This window comes from Rana temporaria, chromosome 12 (genome assembly GCF_905171775.1).
Source record: "Rana temporaria chromosome 12, aRanTem1.1, whole genome shotgun sequence".
Classification (NCBI taxonomy): domain Eukaryota; kingdom Metazoa; phylum Chordata; class Amphibia; order Anura; family Ranidae; genus Rana; species Rana temporaria.
In genome coordinates this window covers 23,639,717-23,665,557 of record NC_053500.1, presented here as the reverse complement: position 1 = coordinate 23,665,557, position 25,841 = coordinate 23,639,717, and the positions used below count along the sequence as shown (strand labels likewise).

Below are 25,841 nucleotides of genomic sequence, written 5' to 3'. Positions count from 1 at the left end.
CTGGGAACAGCAAGTGCTGAAAATTAAACTGGATTATCTGTGCTGCATGTGATCTTCTTTTCCTATCGGTTTATCTCCTATATCTAAAGCCAACTATATAGACATAAGATGATCAAATGTCCAAATCGACAATGATTCTGACTACCAGTAACTTCAGATTATGAAAGACACGTTTATGCACTGAATAATAAAGCATTTTAAATGCTTACTTGCAGTATTATTATTCTTTTTCATAAATGTTGAATTCCCTTGCAATGTGCCTTTGAATTTGCTAGCAAATATGACTAGTAGATTCAAAAGCATGGCCCCATGATTCGTTACACATTTTCCTCTCTTCCAGGAGTGCCAATTTATGGCCCAGCTTATTTGACCCTACTGTCACCTCTAAAAAAACTTTTATGTAGCTGCTGGTGAAGCGGTGAAATGTAATACTATAGAGCAGGGATATGCAATTAGCGGACCTCCAGCTGTTGCAGAACTACAAGTCCCATGATGCATACCAAGACTCTGACAGCCACACCCAGAGGCAGAGGCATGAAGGGACTTGTAGTTTTGAAACAGCTGGAGGTTCGCTAATTGCATATCCCTGCTATAGAGTATCAATTGAGTCATAGCTCTCAGTCTGCTGGGCTGTGGTGCCCAACAGCATTCTTAGGGCTGTTAGATGTTTATACAAGGAAGACCTTTACAGGTAAACAACATGCCTAAAATATGTTAAATGCACAATAAACTTATGGGATTTTTTTTAACTGAATAGTCTAGCAGTAGTGTCTCTGTAAAGCATCTGAGCTACTGTCATTGCATTCTTTAAAAACCCTATTGATAACAGCTCTTGAAACTATATTGTAGAGCATTACTACTACATTATCCAGCTTGCCACCATCCAAAACTCTAACATACCACTGGCATTTGGGTCCACTGCTGCAGCAGCATGACCAACGTATAGTACAGAATAAGTAGCATAAACGGGTTTGTGAAAATGGGCCAGTGCAGACCCTGGTGAAGATGTATGACCCATGATTCTGTTTGATTAGTCCTGATAATGGCCGTCATCCCAAAAAGCCTAAGAGGTAGAATATACAACAAATTAGTTGCCGATAAACACCTGTAAAAAACGAAATATCATTAAAACCACTAAAAACGTTAAATCAGATCCTCACCTAGCAAACAAATCCTGAGGTGGGATGATTTCTTGAAAATAAGGAAGCTGATACAGATAGACAGCTGTCAGGTGACCAGCACTGAAGATGGCAGCCATGACACAGAGGCTGCTAAAGGTCACTAGGCTAATACTGCGATTACAAGCCCACCATGAACATAAAAACATGAAGATAGAGAAATACAGGGCAGATGTCACAGAAGGCAGAATGATGCCTGAAAAAGATAAAACAATCATGCCATTTACAGAAAAACAGCAAATCAAAAAACGAATACGCCGATATTAGGGACATTTTTAAAGCTGAACTCCAGGCAAACAGCTTAATACATAAACATGTTCCTTGGTAACATTGCATTTGTGAATACAGAGCTGAGACAGGTGGTCACTGGGTTGTACAAGGTTATAAAGATTGAACAAAAGTAATAAAAGTGTACCAGTTGCTCACAAGATCTAGGTTTCATTATTATCCTACACAAGAAAAATCGATACATAAAATCTGATTGGGAAACAGAGACTTTTCGTACCCTGGTATCCCAATACAAAATTATTTTGGTTTGAAAGCAGATGGCTAAGATGAGTTCGAAAGGTCTATCCTTCATTCCCACTTTGTGTGTTATAGAAAATGGCAGAAAAATATCCATCAGGCAGAATTCTCAAACAATTGAATGGTAAAAAGAAAAATACTTCTCCAGAGCAGAACAGGTCCTTCCATCACCTAATGGCACTAGCAAAACCAAAAACAAAAACACAAAAAACGGAGTCTCATGTAGTGGACAGGGTTATACGAGTGCACACTAGGCGTGAACCTACCAATTTTTTTTGCTAGTGTCCTATCAACTGAAGGTATCCTGCATCTAAGCCATGGTTTATGAATACAATACAATTCCTGTACTCTATGATTAAAGCTGAACTACAACTTTCTTTTCACTAGAATTTAATGAATTGATCAGTCCCTGCATAGATTTGTACCATGTTGCTCTGTTGTCTACAGATCTCCTGATATTCCGGGTTTTAGTTGTGGCTTTGTACCATGTGACAGTCTGTATAGTTTAATGTAGACTGAATGCTTTCCATAGCCACTTCCTGATCAATCTCTAGCCTAAAACACACCCCTCTGTAGTCTCAGTCTGTGCAAATGATGTAACTTCCTTCATAGCGCTGATGGTGGGTGGGATCATGGAATACATCCTAACTAACATTCAGTCCCGCCCAGTTACACATACAGGGAGTGTCCAAACCTCCAGAGTCCCGCCTCACAGAGAACAGCCTTATTCAAAATCAAATAGTACACGCCTTCATACACAGCCTGTTCTGAGAGCTAGCTGTGCTGATGCTGGGATTTATACAAAGGGGACAGGAATTATTAGTTCAAAATAGAAAACTATGACAGAGTCCAGCTTTCACCAGTGTCCTCTTATTTTGGACATAGTCTTTGAAAGAAAATGAGTGTTCCATATATATGTAGCAGGAAATAAAATCTGGGATAGACAACATATTGTTTCAGTGGGTTCAATGCAACATGTTATCTATTATTCACAATGCAATTTTATCAAAACCACAAAATACACCCTCAAAAGCAGTTTTTTTTTTTACACTCACCAGACAAGCCCAGCAGAATGGTGACCACGACTTTTCCAGCTGTGGTAAAGAGGGCCTCAAACAACAACTTCATTGCAGCAACTAAGGATGTGATCTTCTCAACCAGCTTTGCCCGAGTGTCATTGACATCTTTATCAAGGGTTTCATCATCTGTTGAGAAATCTGTCTCATTCTCACTCTCTTCTATCTCACTCTCCGTTTCAGATTCCTGTTGGAAAAAAATTAAATAAATGAAAAACAGACTAATCTTACATATTATACTAAGGTAACAGGGTGATAGAAGTGGGTACGGAAAGTATTTGGACCCCCTTAAATTTTTCACTCTTTGTTATATTGTAACCATTTGCTAAAATCATTTAAAGCGGTGGTTCCCCCTTAAAAACAACTTTTTTTTATTCCACTGCCCCCCCACATTACAATTGAATTAAGGCACTTATTATTTTTTTCCTGCTGTACATACCTTGATACAGCATCTTCACCCGTGCATCCGGGTTGCGAGTCCCGCGGGAGTGGGCGTTCCTCACATGTGTTTGATTGACATTTTGCCCAAAAATGAGCTCTCCCCTGTCGCGTAAGCCGCGTCACGGTTGGCAAAAGGAGCCGAACGGCGAGTCGGCGCTATACTGCGCATGCGCATCGCCGTTCGGCTTCTTTCGCCAATCGTAACGCGGCTTACGCGACGGGGGGAGAGCTCGTTTTTGGGCAAAACGTCAATCAACAGCATGTGAGGAACGCCCACTCCCGCGGGACTCGCAACACGGATGCACGGGTGAAGATGCTGTATCAAGGTATGTACAGCAGGAAAAAAAAAATAAGAGCCTTAATTCGATTGTAATGTGGGGGGGCAGTGGAATAAAAAAAGTTGTTTTTAAGGGGGAACCACCGCTTTAAGTTCATTTGTTTTCTCATTAATGTACACACAGCACCCCATATTGACAGAATTGTTGAAATTTATGCAGATTTATTAAAAAAGAAAAACTGAAATATTACATGGTCCTAAGTATTCAGACCCCTTGCTGTGACACTCAGATATTTAACTCAGGTGCTGTCCATTTCTTCTGATCATCCTTGAGATGGTTCTACACCTTCATTTGAGTCCAGCTGTGTTTGATTATACTGATTGGACTTGATTAGGAAAACCACACACCTGTCTATATAAGATCTTACAGCTCACAGTGCATGTCAGAGCAAATGAAAATTATGAGGTCAAAAGGAACTGCCTGAAGAGCTCAGAGACAGAATTGTGGCAAGGCACAGATCTGGCCAAGGTTACAAAAAAAAATTCTGCTGCACTTAAGGCACTTAAGGTTCGCGCTTCTCAGCCTCATGCTTTTTAGTCCTTTACAGCGTGACGGATGTGCCATCTCCATTACGAACGCTAGTTTTCCCAGACCGATTGCTTCTGTCTCGTACTTGATTCATGGGAATGGGAATTGGCTACAAACGATCGGAATTTCCGACAAGAACATTTGTTGTCGGAAAAATTGAAAACCAGCTCTCAAACATTTGTTGTCGGAAATTCCGACAGCAAATGTCCAATGGAGCATACACACAGTCAGATCTTCTGACATTTACACTCATCAAACATTTGTTGTTGGAAATTCCAACTGTGTGTAGGCGGCATAAGTGTGGCATTTGCATTTGAAATCGTTTGCTGTGAACCTACATAATGCGTTCAAAGGAGCTGTCCATGCAAGAAAAATAGGCCACTGTAAGGTTTCAAAAACTAAACAAATCTATCAAAGAGACAGCAGCAACATTAGGAGTGGCCAAATCAACAGTTTGGTACATTCTGAGGAAAGAACAACGCACTGATGAGCTCAGCAACATAAAAAGGACTGGACATCCACGGAAGACAACAGTGGTGGATGATCACAGGATCCGCTCTATGGTAAAGAAAAACACATTCACAACATCAAGATAAGTGAAGGACACTCTCCAGGAGGTGGGCGTATCATTTTCAAAGTCTACAATCAGGAGACGACTTCACAAGAGAAAATACAGAGGGTTCACCACAAGGTGCAAACCATTCATGAGCCTGAAGAGTAGAAAATCTAGATTAGACTTTGTCAAAAAAAATCTAAAAAAAACAGAGTAGTTCTGGGAAAGCATTCTTTGGACAGATGAAACTAAGAATAATCTGTACCAGAATGACCGGAACAAAAAAAGTGTTGAAAAGGCTCGTCATTTTCAAAAGTAAACGTCATCTTTAAAACATGATGGAGGCAGTGTGATGGCATTGGCATGCATGACTTCCAGTTGCACTGGGTCATTGGTGTTTATTGATGATGTGACAAGACAGAAGCAACAGTATGAATTCTGTAGTTTTTAGGAGATCTACTGTGAGCCCAGATTCAGCCAAATGCAGCAAAGTTGATTGTATGGCGCTTCACAATACAGATGGACAATGATCCAAAACAGGAGCTTTTGAAGGAAAAGAAGTGGAATACAAAGAACAACTAAAGACAGCTGCAGTTAGAGCCTGGCAAAGCATCAGAAAAGAGGAGGCCCAGTCTTTAGTAATGTCCATGGGTTCCAGACTTTAGGCAGTCATTGTCAGTAAAGGATTCTCAACAAAATATTAAAAATGAAAATGTTATTTATGATTATATCCATTTGTTTAATTACATTTGAGCCCCTGAAATGGGGGGGGGGGTGTATAAAAATGGTTACAGTTCCTAAAATGTGTACTTGATATTTATGTTCAAATGCCTTGAATTAAAGCTTAAAGTCTGCACTTCAAATTCATTTGGATGGTTTCATTTTAATTTTATTCTGGTGGCATACAGAGCCAAAAGTATGAAAATTGTTTCCAAATATATATGGACCTAACTGTATCTAACCAGAAGAGAACAGCGCTGCTATGTGTCAAGTGAATCTACTTATGAATCACTTTGTTTTTTCCTTTTTACATCTAAAAGGAATACAAACCATCCCAGCATTAAACTGTTTCTATATACATGTGGAAAAGTAAAAATGCCATAGCCATTTTCCTATGAGAAGTACAGACTTATGGAAAACCGAGGGGGCAGATCTATAATAGAAATGTAAATCATAACTTTACTGAATATACATTTTTATATTATAAAGATTTTCGTTTGAGCTCTGTTTGTACATTGATGTCATGTAATTTAGGTAAACTTATACTTTGCCCATACAGAGCAAACAGATTACCTTTAATGCTCCCCAACTGTCCCCCCCCCCCCCCATGGGTTACTTTTCTGCAGCAATGTTAAGATTGAATACAGAACTTCTTTTACCTCATCCTCCTCTTCCTCTTCACTGCTGATACAAACGTTAGGTTTGGGAGCTCCCGATCGCACCAGCTTCTTACAGGTTCTTCGGATGAAATAACCTGAGAAAAACATTCCAATGTCTGAGGCAAGAAGGCGGACTATATTCCAAGGGTCGACACTGGCGAGTCTGGAACACAGTAAAAATGAACAAATGTGTTTATTATTATTATTATCGTTTTATGAACAGAGTAACCCTACACTGATGATATATTTAAACTGCGGCAAGCTCCTTAGTTACCCGTTCTGGGGTATTAACAATCTGGCTGGTTTTAGAGCGTATGATTCCAATAGCTGGGGAGGATTGTTGGGATCGGGGAATTTTGGCAAGTAGGTGGCAGGAGGATTTCAGATGCTCTATAGAACCTTGAGCTGACATCCATGGCCCCCTTGCAGAGTCAGATGGATTGGTGATGTAGGCCAATTTAAGTTGACGCACCTGGTCTTTCACCCTACTAGTGAGATCTGAAGAGTTTTTTTGACAGCATTAATATCTGCTATAAAAGACCTCTCTAAGATAAGCTTTGAATGTTATCCGTTTCTGCAATACATCCTGATACTGGGCATGGTTGAGGAAAAAAAGGAATTAATAAGCTGCTCTATATAATTATGAGAGGGAAACAGTTGTAGTCAAAAGACATTGAGTTTCCAGGAGGCACGAGGTAGATTTGCCAGAGGTTGGGCTGTCAGTCGTACTACTAAAGGGGCATATCACAAAATACAGGTGCATTTGTGTCATGAAGATGGTGTGAAAGATTGGTGCTCTCATTCGCATGCAATGTTGAGAAAAATGCTTAATATATATCAATCTCACCTTACAATTCCAAAGTGTTCCAGGATCTCCTCCCAGAGGTAATCTGGAAAGAACATATCATTATTAAGAGCTCTTGTAAAGATATTTGACCACACACAGACTTTTCTAGTAAAAAGCATTTTTTCAATGTCCGTAAAGATTTTCATCATAGCAATGTTAGGCTCCATAAGGGTATTTAAGAAAAAAAAAGAAAAAAAAAGAACCACAAAAAGCTCAAATGCATAAAAACACATCCCTTGGTATGGATTGTGTCTTTCACAATATTTGCAAATGCATGCAAATGAAATCCTTTATTAAAATGTGAAATCTGGGTTTTTGATGGCTAGCAGAGCTTGGTGCCGAGTCATGCAACGCTGTACCCAAATAAAATGTACATCCTTTATTTCCCACAAATAGAGCTTTCTTTTAGTGGTATTTGATCACCTCTGGGGGTTTTTATTTTTTACGCTATAAACAAAAAAAGACCGAAAATGTTTTGCTTTCTGATATAAAACATAAAAAAAAAAAAAAAAAATCTAAATTTTTGGGTAAAATAAAATCCCAATCAGTGTATATTGATTGGTTAGCAAAAAAGTTATAGCGCCTACAAACTATGGAATTTTTATTTATTTTTTACTAGTAATGGTGACGATCAGCAACTTATAGTGGGACTGCAATATTGTGGCAGGGAGTCAGGGCACTGACACTTTTTTGGGGACCAGTGACACCAATACGGGGGATAGTGCTAAAAAATATGTACCGCCACTGTACTAATGACACTGGTTAGGAAGGGGTTAAAATCAGGGGCGATCAAAAGGTTAAATGTGTTGCTAGTTGGTGTTTTACAAAACAGTGGGAGGTGCTTGTACTAGGGGATGGTATAGATCCGCATCCCTGTTTTTCAGAAACTAAGGAGCAATGCCTTACCCGCTGACAGAATGGCAATCTGCCTTTCTTACATAGGCAGACTGCCGTTCTGCCTGTGTAATGAACAATCAGTGGGTGCCAGCGGACGTCAGGTGCCAGCGGACGTCAAGTGCCTGCACGCCCCCAACCCAGAAGTGCAGAAGAGCTGCCATGCCACAGTGTGTGTGTGTGTGTGTGTATGTATATGTGTGTGTGTGTGTGTGTGTGTGTGTGTGTGTGTGTGTGTGTGTATGTATGTATGTATGTATGTATGTATGTATGTATGTATGTATGTGTGTATATATATATATATATATATATATATATATATATATATATATATATATATATATATATATATTATATATATATATATATATATATAGTATACGGTCGACAAGAGGTTAAAGGCAAATAGACGGTGCACTTTGCAGGTGCACTAATTTTTCCCAAGAATTTAGTGAATGTGGTGAAACTCAGCTGTTTTTTCAAAAATATCAAACCTTTCTATTAAGTCACTTACCTCATTGTCCTCATCCATGTTTCCAAATGTATCCATTGCTTCTTCCTTACTTCCTGGACAGACTAGGAGGTCATGACACAGAAAGAAGTTGACCAGCTGACCTCATTAGCACACATCCTGCATCATCAACCCTCCTACCTTCCCATCCATTTCCAGCTGAATTATTTTTTTTTTAATGAAATGTAATCAATCAGTGATCACTTTTCTCACTGAATACACAATATACAATCAGATTGCATAGTGTAGGGCTATCTTTATACAAGTACATAGAGGGGAGTGGATAAAATCCTTCAGTTGTCAAGCCCCCCCCCTTTCACAACTCTGCATAGCCGGAACTTGCATTTCCACATGCTTTTTTTTGGGGGGGGGGGGGGATTAGCGAGGAGGCGTTTTGGAGCACTTTCACCGATCACACATAGGGCAGCCCATCCATCTGAATGGGCTGTCGTACATGCAGCAATCACCCCAAAGATGCTTCGGATTTTTTTTTTCTTTTAGAGTAGAGTTTAGTGCGTTTGTTTTACTGCGATTTTTGGTGCAGCGCATTTCTGAAATGCAAAGAAATGCACAGATGTGAATGGAGCCTCATTGTTCTTCTGTAAACGCACCAATTTCACTTCCAGGCCCCATTCACATCTAGCATAGTGGGAGCACACATTTTGTGGCTCGTTTTTCCTGCGACAAGCAAACACATTGTGCCATGTGAAAAAATGAGTGGCAAATGCTGCAAAACGTACAGTAAAAAACCCACAACCCACAAAATGACAAAATGTCCCATGAGCCACATGTAGTGCAACCCATTGAAAATCAACAGGCTGCCCTATGAGTGTTACAGGAAAATATGAGCCACAAAATGTGCGCTCCCACTATGCTAAATGTGAATGGGGCCTGAAAGTGAAATTGGTGCGTTAACACAAGAACAATGAGGCTCCATTCACATCTGTGCATTTCAGAAATGCGTTGAACAAAAAAAATCGCAGTATCAAAAATAGTTCTGAAGCTTCTTTGGGGAAATTGCTGTGTGTAGGGCAGCTCATTCAGGTGGATGGACTGCCCTATGTGTGACGAGTGAAAATGCCCCAATCCCCCCCCCCCGCTAAAAAATGCATGTGGGAATGCGAGTTCCCGCTATGCAGAGATGTGAACAGGGTTTGAAAGCTGAGTGTTTCTGTCCAATCCCTCCTATGTACTTTTATAAAGATGGCCATACACTATGCAATCTAAATGTATATTTAGTGAGAAGGGTGATCACCGATTGCATTTCATTTAAAAAACGTGCACCTGGAAGTTGGTGGGAAGGTAGGAGGGTGGAGGATGCAGGGTGTGTGCTAATGAGGTCAGCTGGTCACCTCATTCCTTTGTCATGACCTCTAGTCTTCCTGTCCCAGGAGAAGAAGCAATGGATACGTTTGGAAACATGGATGAAGAAGTAAAGTAAGTGACTGTAGTTATAATGGAAAGCTTTGATATTTTTGCAAAAAAACTAAATACATGAATGCTATATTGGTACATAGGGGAGCCGAAAAAAATAAAAATAAATAAAAGTGAACTTATCCTTTAACAACGAATGTTCAAATTCTTGTCAGTCTCCAATCACAAGTGGTTCTCTTATACATATTCACAATACAACCCCCAATTTCCCCTCTTTCCACACAGGTCTGTTACCTTTGGGAGGCACATAGTTGAATGCAATTTGGAAAGAGGACTGTATAAGGAGAAGAAAGAAGCTGGTATGGTATATAGCCTTTAAAAATCGCCCGGTGTGCCCTAAAGAACAAACAAAATAATCATATACAATATTATCGCACCGAACATTCAGCATTAATGACTGCTGTTACGTTTGCCATACATTTGACAGTTTTTCCCCATCAACTTTCAACCAAAGCAACCACTCACGCTTTTCATCTTATTCCACATATAAATGATCTTGTGCAACTCCCTAATGGACAATGAAGCTGTTAAAGCGGAGTTACACCCAAAAGTGGAACTTCGCTTTAAGCACTCCTCGCCCCCTTAAATGCCACATTTGGGGGGGTGGGGGCTTCGGTAGGAGTGGAAATTCCTGTCCCACGTCCTACTTCCACCCAGGGACCGCCTAGGCGACTCCTCCTCTCGCCTTAGGCGGCCCCTCCCTGTAGGCGATCTCCTGGGACACGTTACAGGTCTCAGGAGATCGCCTGTCCACTCCGGGAGCGCAGTGCGACTCGCACATGCGCAATGAGTGGCCAGTCGTGAAGCAGAAAGCTGTCACGGCCGGGTGCCCACACTGTGAATGGAGGCGCCGGCGGAGAGAGGGGGAGAGGAGCGACGCTCTGGGTGGCCGCATCGCTGGACCGTGGAGCAGGCAAGTGTCTGTTTATTAAAAGTCAGCAGCTACGCTTTTTGTAGCTGCTGACTTCTAATAAATAGTAAAAGGCTGGAACTCCCCTTTAATCACCATTTACAACAATAGGGAGTGAAACAGGCCTTGACTTTCAATGAGAAATTATAATTTTCACACCCAATCACCCAGGTAAAACCTGCTACACACAATAAGAATATCAGATGAATGATAGTCTTTTTTTTTTTTTTTTGCATGATAGTCTCCATATGAATGAATGAATGAAGAGGTTACTAAAGTTACAAAAATTCTCGCACAACAGAATACAAATTCAGAAGTGATGTAATGTGTTGCAGTGTATTTGTATTGTATTGAAACTATACTGATTGAACAAAATTCGTACGAGAAAAATTTCCTGTGTGTCCCTTAGCATAATTTTGGAAGAAAGCTGTGTAATAACAATCAGATTATCATACGATTGATTTGAAACCGGTATTCTTTTTGATCGTGTGTACTAGGCTTTAGGGTTCCCAGGTAGCTGAAGACAAAAGTTTGTAGAGGTGCCCGACTTGCACTGAGAATTTTATTTTTAAGCAGATTAAAAGGTTCTTCTCAAAGTGTATGCATAGGTACAAAAAAAAAAAGTCAGGAAGGGCTAAAAATGATTAGCTGGATTCAGCTAGGGGCGCGCATCTTTGCGGCGGCGTAGCGTATTTATTGTATAGTGAGGTGAGGGGCGCTATATCAAAATAGTGGATGCGTGTCACAATGTGCGTTTGAGTAGTACACAGTGTAACTGTGTACCCAAATCTATGTGAAAAACCAAACAGATTATAGTCTAAACTCTATAAGTACAATAGTGCCAAATGCTGTGGAAAATAAATAAAATATATATAAAAAAAAAAAAAAAAACAACATTTAAAAGAGTGTCCAGCAAATAAATAGTTAAGTGCAAAATGGATCCAGTGTTGTATCAAGTCCAGGTGCAAAATGCAAATAATCCAATCCCAAATCGCAGGGAAAAGTGCAAATGCTAAAGTGCTTGTGAATCTTCAAAATAGCCAAAGTGCGAGATAGAAGTGATCCGCCTTCACCTATAGGTCACCAGAATAATAATGGATGGCTCCTTACCACACGGTGTTGACCAGATTACTTAAAATATGGTCGATCAGGCTTGTTTTAAATGAGGATCAGCAGGGTCTCATTGGATTCCAATGTCAGCGATTGCAGCAAATGGTGTACCAAGAAAGGAGAAGAGATACCACCATAGTGTAAAACCATTTAATATACAAAAGTTAAAATTACAATGCCAAATGGCCTCTTACTGTTGCTGGTGCCCGTTCCCGGCACTGAGGCTGTAGGTGGTGGGGATAGTAAGACAAGATAAGAGATGGCCGTGTCCTGGTCCACTAGCGTGCGTTCCACCGCTAGTTGTCCATCAACCAGTGAGACCGGAAGTGCGTGGCTATGCGTGTGCGCTCGGATACCGCCTCGACGTCACGTTTCAGTTAAACCGTCTTCAGGAAGCGTATTTACACTATGCCGCCGTAAGTTAGCTAGGCAAGTACTGTATTCACAAAGTACTTGCCTGCCAAGTTACGGCGGCGTAGCGTAAATGTGGCCGGCGTAAGCGCGCCTAATTCAAATTAGGCTGAGGGGGCGTGTTATATGTTAATATGGGTTGACCTGACGTGATTGACGTTTTTTAGGAACGGCGCATGCGCCGTCCGTGTACATATCCCAGTGTGCATTGCGGCAAAGTACGCCGCAAGGACGTATTGGTTTCAACGTGGACGTAAATTACGACCAGCCCTATTCACGGACGACTTACGCAAACGACGTAACATTTTCAAATTTCGACGCGGGAATGATGGCCATACTTAACATTACTAGTCCAGCTATTTGATGGAATAACTATACGCCTGAAAATGCCTTACGTAAACTGCGTATCTGTACTGCGTCGGCCGGGCATACGTTCGTGAATAGGCGTATCTAGTGATTTACATATTTCTACGCTGAACTCAATGGAAGCACCACCTAGCGGCGCAAGCCATTGTATCTTAGATAGGTTTAAGTGTATCTCAGTTTGAGAATACACTTAAACTTAGGACAGCGCAGATTCCGAGTTAGGTCGGCATATCTACTGATACGCCGGCCTAACTCTTACTGAATCTAGCTATATGTCCACTTATTTTTTGCTGTCCGTTTCCCTTTGGAGAGATTTATCTTTTCTCCCTGTCCTGGTGATGCAATGGAATGTAAGAAACAAATCAACAAAAGGGATGAAATTCCTTTCTTATGGCCCATACACATGATAAGATAAGATAATTATACAAAAAAATAACACTTTCAAACCGATCGTACGATAATATGATCACTAGCTTTTTATAGCCGATCATGACAATTCATGCAAAGTTATCCGATGGGACAAGCACGGAAATGTTTCTCGTATGATATCAGATCGTACGATTTTCATTTAATCAGTACAGTTTTTGTCCGAAAACACAATACTTTACATCACTTTCAAATCTTTTTTTTAGGCGTATGAGAATTTTCATAAACTCTTAATTTTCAATATGAGACTAGCATGCAAAAAATAAATAAAACTGGACGATAATCTTATCGTGTGTACCATACATTAGACAGTTGTCATCAGATCAGCTGTCTCCACTGAACGATTAACCCTCTCCTTTTGTTCTGGCAACAACTGTAACATTTTGTATTACCAGTTACTTTCTGTCTAGGTGATAATGGTTACAATCTCAGATACAGAGAGGGTAAAACCCTCTAACGAGAATTACAAACAGCCATAAGCAATTGACAGGGATTGTTCCTTCCCTACTCCATACAAAAGCCTGAAAAAAAAAACAAAAACGTTTTTGCTTTAAAAAAACACTTCAAACAAACTAGTTAGCACAGAACCCTGTACTAACTAGATAAAGTGCACTTTAATGTGTATAATATATACTATAAAAGCTCTGCTTCAACCTTTTCCCAAGCTTTCTGCCACCCTGGACGCCCGCCTAAAAATCCAAAATTAAATATTTTAACCAATTTATTCTCACTTCATGTTTACTGAAAGCTGAAAATTGATATAATACAAAAACGGAAGTATGGCCCAGTTGGCGGTAACGATTTTTAAAAGTTCCATGACCCATTAATGTCAGGTAAATTCTGCAACAGAGTTTTAATGTTTTTTCTTGAAAAATAGATAATAAACCACTTTCAAATTACCGTATGTACTCGAGTATAAGCCAACCCGAATATAAGCCGAGGCACCTAATTTTACCACCAAAAACTGGGAAAACGTATTGACTCGAGTATAAGCCTAGGGTGTCCATCTGCATGCCTCACTGTGTCCATGCCTCACTGTGCCCACGCCTCACTGTGCCCATGCCTAGACTGACATTTAACATGGGAGTCTATGGAAGGGGTACCGGATTTGAAAAATTGGTGCTCCCCAGCCGTAGGTCCCCCAGACAACAAACTTTGCACACTTGTAGAGGAGACATGGGGCTACATGTGTGCCAAGTTCCGGGTCCAGTACTGGGTCCCCAAAGTCACTGGAGAAATGACCGTTTAACATGGGAGTCTATGGGATGGGTGCCGGCTTTGAAAAATTGGTGCTCCCCAGCCGTAGGTCCCCCAGACAACAAACTTTGCACACTTGTAGATGAGAAAAGGGGCTACATGTGTGCCAAGTCCAGGAGACCTACAGCCGGCCAGTGCCGGGTCTCCAAATTCTGGGAGATCAGGCGCAAAAAGGTGACTCGAGTATAAGCCGAGGGGGGGGGGGGGGGGGCATTTTCAGCACAAAAAAATGTGCTGAAAAACTCGGCTTATACTCGAGTATATACGGTATACAGAAGCTAATCTCTACATTATCCACCAGTAGAGATCCATTCCACCTTTTCTTACATACATTTTTAATTCTACTTAAATTCTTCAGAACTGTAAAACAAAAAAATATGCATGCAGTCATTACAGTATGTGACATGAAATACAGTACTGTATGGAGACTGCAAAGCTGCAATACAGAAGGTGGAAAACCTTACAGGCACTTTTGGGGTAATGGTATATTACTTCATTACACCAAAAGTGCCTGAAAGGTTTTCCACCTCCTGTTTTGCACCTTTGCACAATACATTCCATTAGGGTATAATGGAGCAATACAGAGGATGTCAGAGCTTGCAATCAACTATGTAATAATGGAACGATATAGAAGGTGGAGGAGCTTACAGTCTATCAGGTTATAAAGGACTGACAGAAAGTGGAAGAGCATACAAGCTATTGGGCCCCATTTACAACTCAGTGATCGGACGCACATTTTCAGAAAAGAACATTCAAAACCAGATATCCATTGTATTCTACCAGGACCATTCACATATAAGCGATGTGCTGTCACTTGTCATGCCAAAAGTAGTACATGAGCTTCTTTGCAGAAGTAAAGCATGTCATTAGCCCTATAAATTTTATTAAGGACCTTGCCTGTTTTTCAAACTTGGTGTTTACAAGATTAAAACATTTTTTTTTGCTAGAAAATTACTTAGAACCCCCAAACATTTATATATTATATATATATATATATATATATATATATATATATATATATATATATATATATATATATATATATATATATATATATATTTTTTTTTTCATATGCGGGTGCTACTCACGCTTCTGCACGTGAGCTCGTCGGGACGGGGCGCTTTAAAAAAATATTTTGTTTTCTTATTTATTTTAATTTATACATTTTTACACTGTTGTTAAAAAAAAAAACAGTAACTTTTATTCCTATTACAAGGAATGTAAACATCCCTTGTAATAGAAAAAAGCATGACAGGTCCTCTTAAATATGAGATCTGGGGTCAAAAAGACCTCACATCTCATATTTAGACTAAAATGCAATGAGAAAAAATAATAATTGTCATTTCCAAAAATGACAACAGAAAAATGTCTTGACGTTGCTTCCACCCTGCTATGCTATAGAGACGGGTGGGGGCCATCTTGCCCTCACTCGTATCCACACACAGCAGAGTGAAGGACCCGATCGCCTCCGCCGCTGCTGACGGCTCCGGTAAGCGGTGGAGGGTGTGGGAGAGCGGCGGGAAGGGGGTGGCCCTCGCCTGCCACCGATAACGGTGAACTCGCCGAGGAGACCACCGTTAACATTTACAGGACCGCTCAAAGAAAAGATGGATATCTCGGTTGTGGCAGCAGCTGCTGCCGTTACCTAGATATCCATCTTTAAAGTACCGACGTATGAGCATGAGCAGGTCTTTAAGTGGTTAAAATGCCTAAAAACACTAGCAATACATGTTTTTCAAGCACTTTTCTGCCTTGCAACAAACTCCTGCCCTTTTAATAGCCCCAAACAAAATCATGCATGCCTGAAAATGCATAAAAAAAGCATTAAGATTGCTAAAAACTAACAAACGTAGCCAACCTTCAAGCGTGAACCAAGCTTTAAGCCATAATAGGGTGGCACAGTGGTGTAGTGGGTAGCACTCTCGTCTAGCAGTAAAAAGGGTCGCTGGTTCGAATCCCAACCATGACACTACCTGCCTGGAGTTTGCATGTTCTCCCTGTGCCTGCGTAGGTTTCCTCTAGGTACTCCAGTTTCCTCCCACATGCCAAAGACATGGTGATAGGTTAATTGGCTTCTGTCTAAAATTGGCCCTAGTTTTCTGAATGCGAGTTAGGGATCTTAGATTGTAAGCTCCTTGAGGGTAGGGACTGATGTCAATGTACATATAAAGCGCTGCATAAATTGACAACGCTATATAAGTACCTAAATAATAAAAAGTGGAAATAATTGACAATCTATAAGGGTATAATGTGACAATACATGTGGACAAGCTTATAGGTACAGCCAAGTACAAAAGAGAAAACACATAAAACATAAGTGTTTACAGTCTAAAAGGCTATAAAAGAATAATGAAAAAGGCGGGAAAGCCCATTATTTACGTATTATACTATAAAGAAGAAAAACAAAACGTTAGAGAAATATTTACCCATCTGCAACTTAGCACTACATAAGACAGAGAAGCGTGCAATTTACTAGGATATAAAGAACCATACAGTAGGTGGAGATCCTTATATCCTATTACTGTATGAGAAAACAGCAATACAAGCATTGTAATAGCCTGTTGTCCTATGAACTAGGGAATGAGAAGGTGGGAGAGCCTGAAATCTATCAGGTAAGAAGGGAGAGACATAACAAAAATTAGGCTTTGATCCATTCATATAAAAAACATAAATAAAACATCTGCAGACAACTGTACTGTATAATATTAACACAATATTTAATTAAAAGCAAGCTATTACTACTAGTAAAGCAGTTTACAGACACCTGCCTTTCATCGTGGTGTATGAGGGCTTTGACAGAAGAGGGACGAGCATCAGGTAGATAAAATAGATGACCGAAAATCCATTGAAACGGATACATATTGCTGCAAGACATGAACCAGAAGAGCAGACGTGAACAGGGTTAATCTGTGGCTACTGAAATTATTCCTGGCAATAACAAAGTGTTCCAGGTTTTTGGTTACAGCTGCAATGTATATGCACGGGGGGAAACTGCTGAAAGGCATGGAAAGTTTATACATCTCAATATAGCTACTGATACAATTCATATGGGTATTGTCTGACATATATTTAAAGCGGATGTCCGCTCAAAAAAAAATATTAAAAGCCAGCAGCTACAAATACTGCAGCTGCTGACTTTAAATATTAGGACACTTACCTGTCCTGGAGTCCAGCGGCGTCCGCAGCAGAGGACGAGCGATCGCTCGTCACCCTGCTGCTCCCCCCTCCATCCACGGTGAGGGAACCAGGAAGTGAAGCACTCCGGCTTCACTGCCCGGTTCGCTACGGCGCAAGCGCGAGTCGCGCTGCGCCCGCCGATTGGCTCCCGCTGTGTGCTGGGAGCCGAGTGTTCCCAGCACACAACGGGGGATGGACGGGATGTCAGAAAAAAAACGTATTTTGCTTGTGACGTGTGTGCAAATACCTGTCTTTAGACAGGTATCTGCACCCCCCTCCCCCTGAAAGGTGTCAAATGTGACACCGGAGGGGGGAAGGGTGCCGATCAGCGCGACTTCACTTTAGGGTGGAGATCCGCTTTAAGAATATGACAGTAGTGAAAGAAACATGTAAAAAAAGAGACATTAGTTGAAAAATTGCACTTTGAAAAAAAAAAAAAAACTGTCCAAAATGCATCCAATAACTGCGGGTGCTGACGGGGTCACAGTGCAGATTCAGCAGCTTTGGTGCATATGGTCATCCCACTCTCTGCACATCCTCCCAGCACAAAAAGCAGCAACAGAGACCCAGTTAGTTGTTTTTTTTTGGGGAGTGAAATCACTGTAGCAAGCCCATTTCCAACCCTCAGACAGTCAGCTTAAACAGACAAGTGCTGCACCCCGAGTTTCTCGTGCCCAGCAGGAAAAGGGGAGTGTAATGTAGTGTCCTGCTTTGCTCACAGCGCCCACAACTTAGGAAAGGTGAGTGAAGCAACCCTGACCAATTACACTTCTTCCAAAAACAAAACATTTCCACTGAAGGTGTAAACCATCTATATTCTAAGTACGGTAAGTATGCTATAATTGGTGTTAGGGTACCCAAACATCTTAGACCGGGGATATGCAATTAGCGGACCTCCAGCTGTTGCAGAACTACAATTCCCATGAGGCATAGCAAGACTCTGACAGCCACAAGCATGAAACCAGAGTCAGAGGCATGATGGGACTTGTAGTTTTGCAACAGCTGGAGGTCCGCTAATTGCATATCCCTGTCTTAGACGATCCTCTCTCTCTCTCTCATCTATGAGTTTTATGAAGGCTATTATTAATAGAAACTCTTCAGACAGTAGTGGACGCCAAAGGAGGGAGAGAAAAGTCTTTATGCCAGGGTAGAATTCCTGTGATTACTATTGCTTCCATTATGTGAAGGGTTGTGCCATGGCTGTCTGTGTTGGCACGCTTGTCTAATAGAAGCACGAATGTTTATAATCAAATTTAATGCGCTTACATCTGGCCGCCAGTATATGGATGATTTTGTCAATTCTTTAAAAAATAAAATGTAGATATTACAATAAAGAAAGACATAAAAAAGAAAATATGAGCAAAACCTAGGAGCTTGGGCAATCAATACATTCCCGTAGTGGAAAGGACCTGTGTACAATTTCCACCAGGGATATCATCTGCCTAGAGTTTATATGTTCTCCCTAGGTTTCTATGGGGATGATTTACTAAAACTGGAGAGTGCAAAATCTGGTGTAGCTCCCTATAGACACCAATCAGCTTCCAGGTTTATTTTGTTAAAGCTTAATGGCACAAGCTGGAGTTAGACCCCATACACACAATTAGATTTTCTGCAGATTTTTGTCTTCAGATTTACCAAAACCATATAATATGAGGTCAAACGTTAAAAGTTGAAATTTGTATGCAATCAGGCAGGCCCTTGCACTACATAGTTTTGGTAAATCGTGTGTATGGCTGATTGGCTACCATGTACAGCTGCACCAGATTTTGCACTCTCCAGTTTTAGTAAATCCCCCCCAGTGGCTTTTGTGGTTTTCTTCTAGCGGAAGGTTGTTTGGTTTCAGAGTTAACTCGCCCTAGAGTTTAGGACTGTGGCAGGCACGATGGATAATAAGCTCCACAGTGGTGCGGGTGGTGGAAAATTATCTTTGAAGAGCTGCATAAATACATTGCAACAATCTAAGTTAAAAGATAATAAATTAATGACAGAAGACAGATATTAGAAAAATAGATCAGAGAATAGATATAAGTCAGATTTTGTTACATACCCGCCAGTAGGCAGACTGGGAGAAAGAATCGAAAGACAAGACCACAGAGCAGCTCATTTGCCATTCTTCGGGCGTTGGGTAGTCGGGTCACATTAGGACACACATCTTGAATACCTAAAAGGGTCACATCTCTTAGTCAAGCTTTGTCCCCAGGAGTGACTGAGAAAAAGGTTACAGGATTTCCATTAGGCAGGAATTTAAAGAGACTCACCTTGATATCCTTACTGGTCAGATGAGAGCCAGGAGTGAGAGGTCCTCAGAAGAGTGAGGGGAGGTGCCTGCAAGCTGAGGGAAGGAATCTATTGATCTTTATGCCCTCATATCCCTCTCCTCTCTGGACAATTCATACTGCCGCGCCTAACCTCCCATCTCTGTTACAGACACACAGTGTACTCCTCACACAGGCTGGCTTATCACACAATCAAGATGTAATCATCTTTTTTCCTTTATAAAATTTCACTGAAATATTTTAAAAATTCTAGACCTTTCATATTATTAAGTAAAAGCACTTTAGTCCTATGTGCTCCCTGAAGGGACACCTTTGTAAATTAAAAAAGAGAGAGTCTTTAAAATGATTCTGTGCTTTTCTATTCAGGGATAAACAACAGGTTCTCCTCACCAGTAGAATGTACACTGTATCAGCCATAACATAATGACCACTGACAGGTAAAGTGAATAACTTTGGTTATCTCATTACAATGGCATCTAAAAGTGGGTGCCATATATTAGGCAGCAAGTTAAACCCTTTGCGCCGAAGGGTAAAACAAATCTGAATGCCTAAGCACAATTTTGACTATGTGTTAGTAAAACCATACATATCATCATACTTTGTGTATCCAGGTGAATTATACCTTGTTTTTTTTCCCTGGACAAAAATTGGGTTTTATTTGGTGTTAAATAGTAAAGGATATCTACTGATTGTTTTTCTTTTTTTAAGGTAAACTGGTCCAAAATAGTAAAAAAAAATAAATATTTATATTATATTTAAGGAATTTAAGCTACGCCGCCGTAAGTTAGTGAGGCAAGTACATGATTCACAATGTACTTGCCTGCTAAGTTACGGCGGCGTAGCCTAAAGCGGGCAGGCGTAAGGGCGCCGAATTCAAATGTGTGTAAGGGGGGCGTGTTTTATGTTAATAAGGCTTGACCTTACGTTTTTTTTCTTACTGCGCATGCGCCGGGAACCTACATTTCCCAGTGTGCATTGCGGCTAAGTACGCCGCACGGGCCTATTGATTTTGACGTGGACGTAAACGACGTAAATCGCTATTCGCGGACGACTTACGCAAACGACGTAAAAATTCCGAATCTCGAAGCGGGAACGGCAGCCATAGTTTAACATTGCTATTCCATCTAATAGATGGAATAACTTTAGGCCTGATAATGGCTTACGGAAACGGCGTAAATGTACTGCGGCGGCCGGGCGTACGTTCGTGAATCGGCGTATGTACTGATTTACATATTCTACGCCGACCGCAATGGACCTAGCGGCCATCCGAAATATTGCAATCTAAGATAGGACGGCGCAAGCCGTCTTATCTTAGATATGTTTAAGCGTATCTCTGTTTGAGCATACGCTTACACATAAGTCGGCGTGGGATTCTGAGTTAGGTCGACTTATCTACTGATAAGCCGGCCTAACTCTTTCTGAATCTACCTATTATTGACATGAGTATAAGCCTAGGGTGTCCATGTGCATGCCTCACTGTGTCCATGTGCATGCCTCACTGTGCCCATGCCTAGACTGACGTTTAACATTAGAGTCTATGGAAGGGGTGCCTGGCTTTGAGAAATTGGTGCTCCCCAGCCGTAGGTTGTAGAGGAGAAATAGGGCTACATGTGTGCCAAGTTCCGGGTCCAGGGGACCTATGACCGGCCAGTACCGGGTCCCCAAATTCACCGGAGAAATTACCGTTTAACATGGGAGTCTATGAAAGGGGTGCCCGGCTTTGGAAAAAAAATAAAAATAAAAATCGGTGCTCCCTGGCCATAGGTCCCCCGGACAACAAACTTTGCACACTTGTAGAGGAAGAGTGGGGTACATGTGTGCCAAGTTTGGGGTAAGCAGAGGGGGGCATTTTCAGAACAAAAAAAAAGTGCTGAAAAACTCGGCTTATACTCGAGTATATATATATATATATATATATATAATCAATTTTTTTGCACCCGCAATTTTGCTATTTTATTTATTTTTTGCCAAATAAAAAAAAAAAGCAAATTGCAGCAAAATTACAGAAAAGGCACGCTACATGCTTTTCTGCAGCTTCCCCATTAAAGTTTATTAAACCAAAAAAAAAAAGCACTATTTTGCGTCCCTGACCCTTTCCAAAAACACAGCGGTTGACAAAAGCATAGATGTGAACATGTCCCATAAAAAACCATGGTAAACGAACTGCAGTGCGTTTCTGCAAAAAGTACCAAAAAAACGCATAGGTGTGAACCAAGCCTTACTCTTGCAATTTTTTTACATGAACGTGCCTTTTTGGCTAGGAGCTTGAGGCTCAACGGCACTTGTTGGTGTCGAGATTGTTGAGTTTTCTACTTTGTATGCATTGTATGTCACGCTCACTAGCAGAAACTGACTTGTTTCTTCATTTTATTTTTGTATCTGGAAAACCTAAAATAAATATAATATAAAAAGAAATGTTGGAAAAAAAATAAATAAAAAAAAAAAGGGGGAGTACAAAAGCGTTCCATCTTCATTAACAAGAGGGTACAACAGCAAAATTCTGGTTTACATAGTGGACAGTATTTCCATCACATATCAGAGTACAAGGAAAATTACCCTCAGTTAATCCAATATCACGTTCTGTCACATCTAAACACTGTAGCCTTAAAACCGGTGCAAGGAAAGAGAAATTGGCAAGGAAATCCAGTTCTGATGAATTAAAGATTGTATTGTTCCAGGCATGGTATAATAAGTGGATAACATAAATAGCAAGTCTTCTATAATATGTGGAAAAAGTGTAGCGCTAACAGTGAATCAATTGTGATAAAACAATCTAAATTGTATCGTGCAACACCACATGTGAACTAATGGTATCGGTGATAATTAAAGTCCATAAATCCTTGACTGGATAAATGAATTGAATCCAACTATGTTGAAAGACGTTCAATAACTGGATAAATAAACAAAATCCAACGGTGAGAAGTGAGAAGTCCACCACCACTTATGACAAGGGGCTTACCGGATGGATTGGACCCAGAAAGGCATATACCTACTAGGCCAATCAAGCTTTGTTAAAGATGATACACTGAAGAGGGTACACCATACACGTCTTGCGATTCGGTATTATTGAAAAACAGCCCTCAGGCAGACAATTCAGGAATGGTTCCCAGCAAGCAGCGATATTCAACAGATCACAAGGAGGGCATATCGATTATTCAACCGATGAGTATGTAAAAGAAAAAGTGGGGCGCACATAGCATAATTCCGTAAAAATCAATATTTATTTTAAAAAGAGAGTAACTCACATTTTGCAATGATAAACCGAGCTCATAAAATTAGGGTAGCAGGAACAACAGCAGTCCATCCCGACATGTTTCGTTACAATAAGAACTTCATCTGGGGTGCTGTCATCTTGCTACACTTACCCTTAAATACATCAGAAGACCCTCATGTTCACATCATGGCTCCAATAGGAAGCTGCTAGTAATTACACACCACTTCCTGGTTAGTGAAAAAATGGAGACTGTAACATAAATAGCAAGTCTTCTATAATAGAAGACGAAAAAAAAGGGAAGGGGAGGAGGGAACCAGATACGCTTAAATTAGGCTAAGATACGAGCGGCGTAAATCTCCTACGCCGTCGTATTTTAGGGTGCATATTTACGCTGGCCGCTAGGTGGCGCTTCCGTCGATTTCAGCGTAGAATATGCAAATGAGCTAGATACGCCGATTCAGAAACGTACGTGCGCCTGGCGGATTTTTTTACGTCGTTTGCGTAAGGCTTTTTCCGGCGTAACGTTACTCCTGCTATATGAGGCATAGCCAATGTTAAGTATGGACGTCGTTCCCGCGTCGAATTTAGAAAATTTTACGTCGTTTGCGTAAGTTGTTCGCGAATAGGGCTTTGCGTAAATTACGTTAACGTCGAAAGCATTGACTATTTGCGACGCGATTAGGAGCATGCGCACTGGTAAACGTTCACGGCTGGCGCATGCGGTGTTCGTGAGAAACGTCATTTACGCGGGGTCATGTTTTATTTACATAAAACACGCCCCTACCTCTTAAACAATTTGGCGCGATTACGCCGGCAGATTTACGCTACGCCGCCGCAACTTACGGAGCAAGTGCTTTGTGAATACTGCACTTGTCTCTCTAAATTGTGGCGGCGTAGCGTAAATAACATACGCTACGCCCGCACAAATTTACGTCGCCGTACCTGAATCTAGCCCAAAGTTAATCTACATGGCAAAGTATCAGGGACTCTGGTGCTTTCAGGGTTCTCCAGAGGACATTCAAAGGATATATGCAAGCAAGCCTGTTAACCATGGGACACGTTTAGCTAGATTACAGTAATGACAAGTATAATAAGATCCAGAACAAGTACATAAAGTCTTATGTGTAATGCAGCATTACTCAGTTCTATATTTGGGATAGGCATTCTTTTATAGGACTCCTATAAAAAATACAAACTTTTATAGACACAACCCAGGAGTCTAATGAAGTTAGTAGGGGCATTGCTGATAGCTACAGGAAATGTCACTATGCCATTTTCAGCGGGAAAACCAAGTAGATTCTACTTAGGCCCCTTTCACATTGAGGCGGTTTTCATGCGGTACAGCGCTAAAAATAGCGCTGCTATACAGCAGTAAAAAACCTGCCCTGTAGTGTTCAATGTGAAAGCCCGAAGGCTTTCACATTGAAGCGGTGCGCTAGCAGGAGCTCTCCAAAAGTCCTGCTAGCTGCATCTTTACCGCGGTATAGGAGCGGTGTGTTCACCGCTCCTATACCGCGCCTTCCCATTGAAATCAATGGGAAAGCGCGGTATTAACCCTTTTTCGGCCGCTAGCGGGGGTTAAAACCTCACCGCTAGCACCCGAATATCGCGGTAAATACGACGGTACAGCCGCGCTACAAATAGCGTGGCTATACCGTCACCGCGGCTCCACGCCTCAATGTGAAAGAGGCTTTATTGAAAGCTATTTTGTGATTTGACATTATTACAATTGTCAGGGGTCTGTGCAGTGAAGCCAGACCTCAGATTGCCCCCACCTGCCATTCATCACAGACCGATATCATAGTCTCCATTCAGCATGGACTATCAATCAGCTACTACCACACCCTGATTGTGGCATCATTCTCACAAATGCTAGAAAGGTCCCCTACCCTGTATGAAAAGAAATGAAAAATTTAGAATCAAATAAATGTCAATTAAAAGTAATACATGCATAAATAAATAAATAAAATAGAAGGCCATGTTCTAGGCATTTAAATGCACATTCACATGAATACTTTGTTTGGGGTCAGTTTCTTCAGTTGAATGCATTGGATCATACCATATAGAGAAGAAAAAATGTGTAAAAAAGAAAAGAAATATTGTTACTCATGTAACCCCTGTTTCACACTAGTGTGATTTGTTGTGCGTCTGCGGTGCCTGTCCACATCAATGCAACATGGTATGGTGCAATTTTTGGAAAGGTGCATGTGTTTGTTTTAGGTTTATACAGTGCGTCTTTCTTCCTATAGACCTCAATGGGAGATCACGATAAACACATGTACATGCATTATTTGCTTTTATTTTTTTGCTTAAAAATTCAGGTCTCTTTCTTCTAGAAGCAAGGATATCACAAATCATTTAAAAAACAAAAGCACATATATAGCACAAACATGCATTAAAAACACACACACACAAACCACAAACATGCACTGAAATCTGCGTGGTTATACAGCAGCAATAGTGTCAGCCCTAGGCTAAACATTATTCAGTAGTAGATTTTAAATATTTTGCTTTGATTAGATACCCTTCAAGCATCAAGCAATTATTCAAGTGTCATGCAAAGAAAAAAACATATAAAATGGTCTAACTATAATTTGACCACTAGAGGGAGGAATGTAAAGGCTAGAAGATACAGAAAAGATAAACTTGCTGCAGATGGTCCTCTCTGTTCTGTGTGTATATATTCTATATTGTCAAAAGTTTCGGGACACCTGCCTTTACATGGCATCCCGGTCTTAATCTGTAGGATACAATATTAAGTTGGCCCACCCATTGCAGCTATAACAGCTTCACCTCTTCTGGGAAGGCCGTCCACAAGGTTTAGGAGTGTGTCTATGGGAATGTTTGACCGTTCTTCCAGAAGCGCATTTTTGAGGTCAGTCACTGATGTTGGATGAGAAGGCCTGGCTCATAATCTGTCCCCTATTTTGTAGGCGCTATATGTAGAAGAATACGTATCGGCCTAAACTGAGGACATGTGCCCAGTAAGA

At 40.9% G+C, this 25,841-nt stretch overlaps 1 protein-coding gene and 1 long non-coding RNA gene across 2 annotated transcripts in view; both read right to left on the bottom strand.

Annotated features, from left to right (window-relative positions):
- Positions 1 to 16,614, bottom strand: part of LOC120918332 (piezo-type mechanosensitive ion channel component 2-like) — an 83,595-nt gene extending 66,981 nt beyond the window's left edge. Inside the window, exons 1-7 of the mRNA XM_040329870.1 lie at positions 16,611 to 16,614; positions 9,939 to 10,040; positions 6,866 to 6,908; positions 6,019 to 6,181; positions 2,759 to 2,966; positions 1,161 to 1,374; positions 901 to 1,063 (exon numbers count right to left, since the gene is read on the bottom strand). Coding sequence (XP_040185804.1) covers positions 901 to 1,063; positions 1,161 to 1,374; positions 2,759 to 2,966; positions 6,019 to 6,181; positions 6,866 to 6,908; positions 9,939 to 10,040; positions 16,611 to 16,614 — 897 coding nt within the window. The remainder of the gene's footprint in view (positions 1 to 900; positions 1,064 to 1,160; positions 1,375 to 2,758; positions 2,967 to 6,018; positions 6,182 to 6,865; positions 6,909 to 9,938; positions 10,041 to 16,610) is intronic.
- Positions 16,615 to 16,725: 111 nt separating this feature from the next.
- LOC120919562 lies at positions 16,726 to 19,687 on the bottom strand. Its single transcript, XR_005744592.1, has 3 exons — positions 19,620 to 19,687; positions 19,409 to 19,522; positions 16,726 to 17,048 (listed from the first exon to the last, which is right to left on the bottom strand). It is a non-coding gene; the product is annotated as an uncharacterized LOC120919562 (long non-coding RNA).
- Positions 19,688 to 25,841: the final 6,154 nt, after the last annotated feature.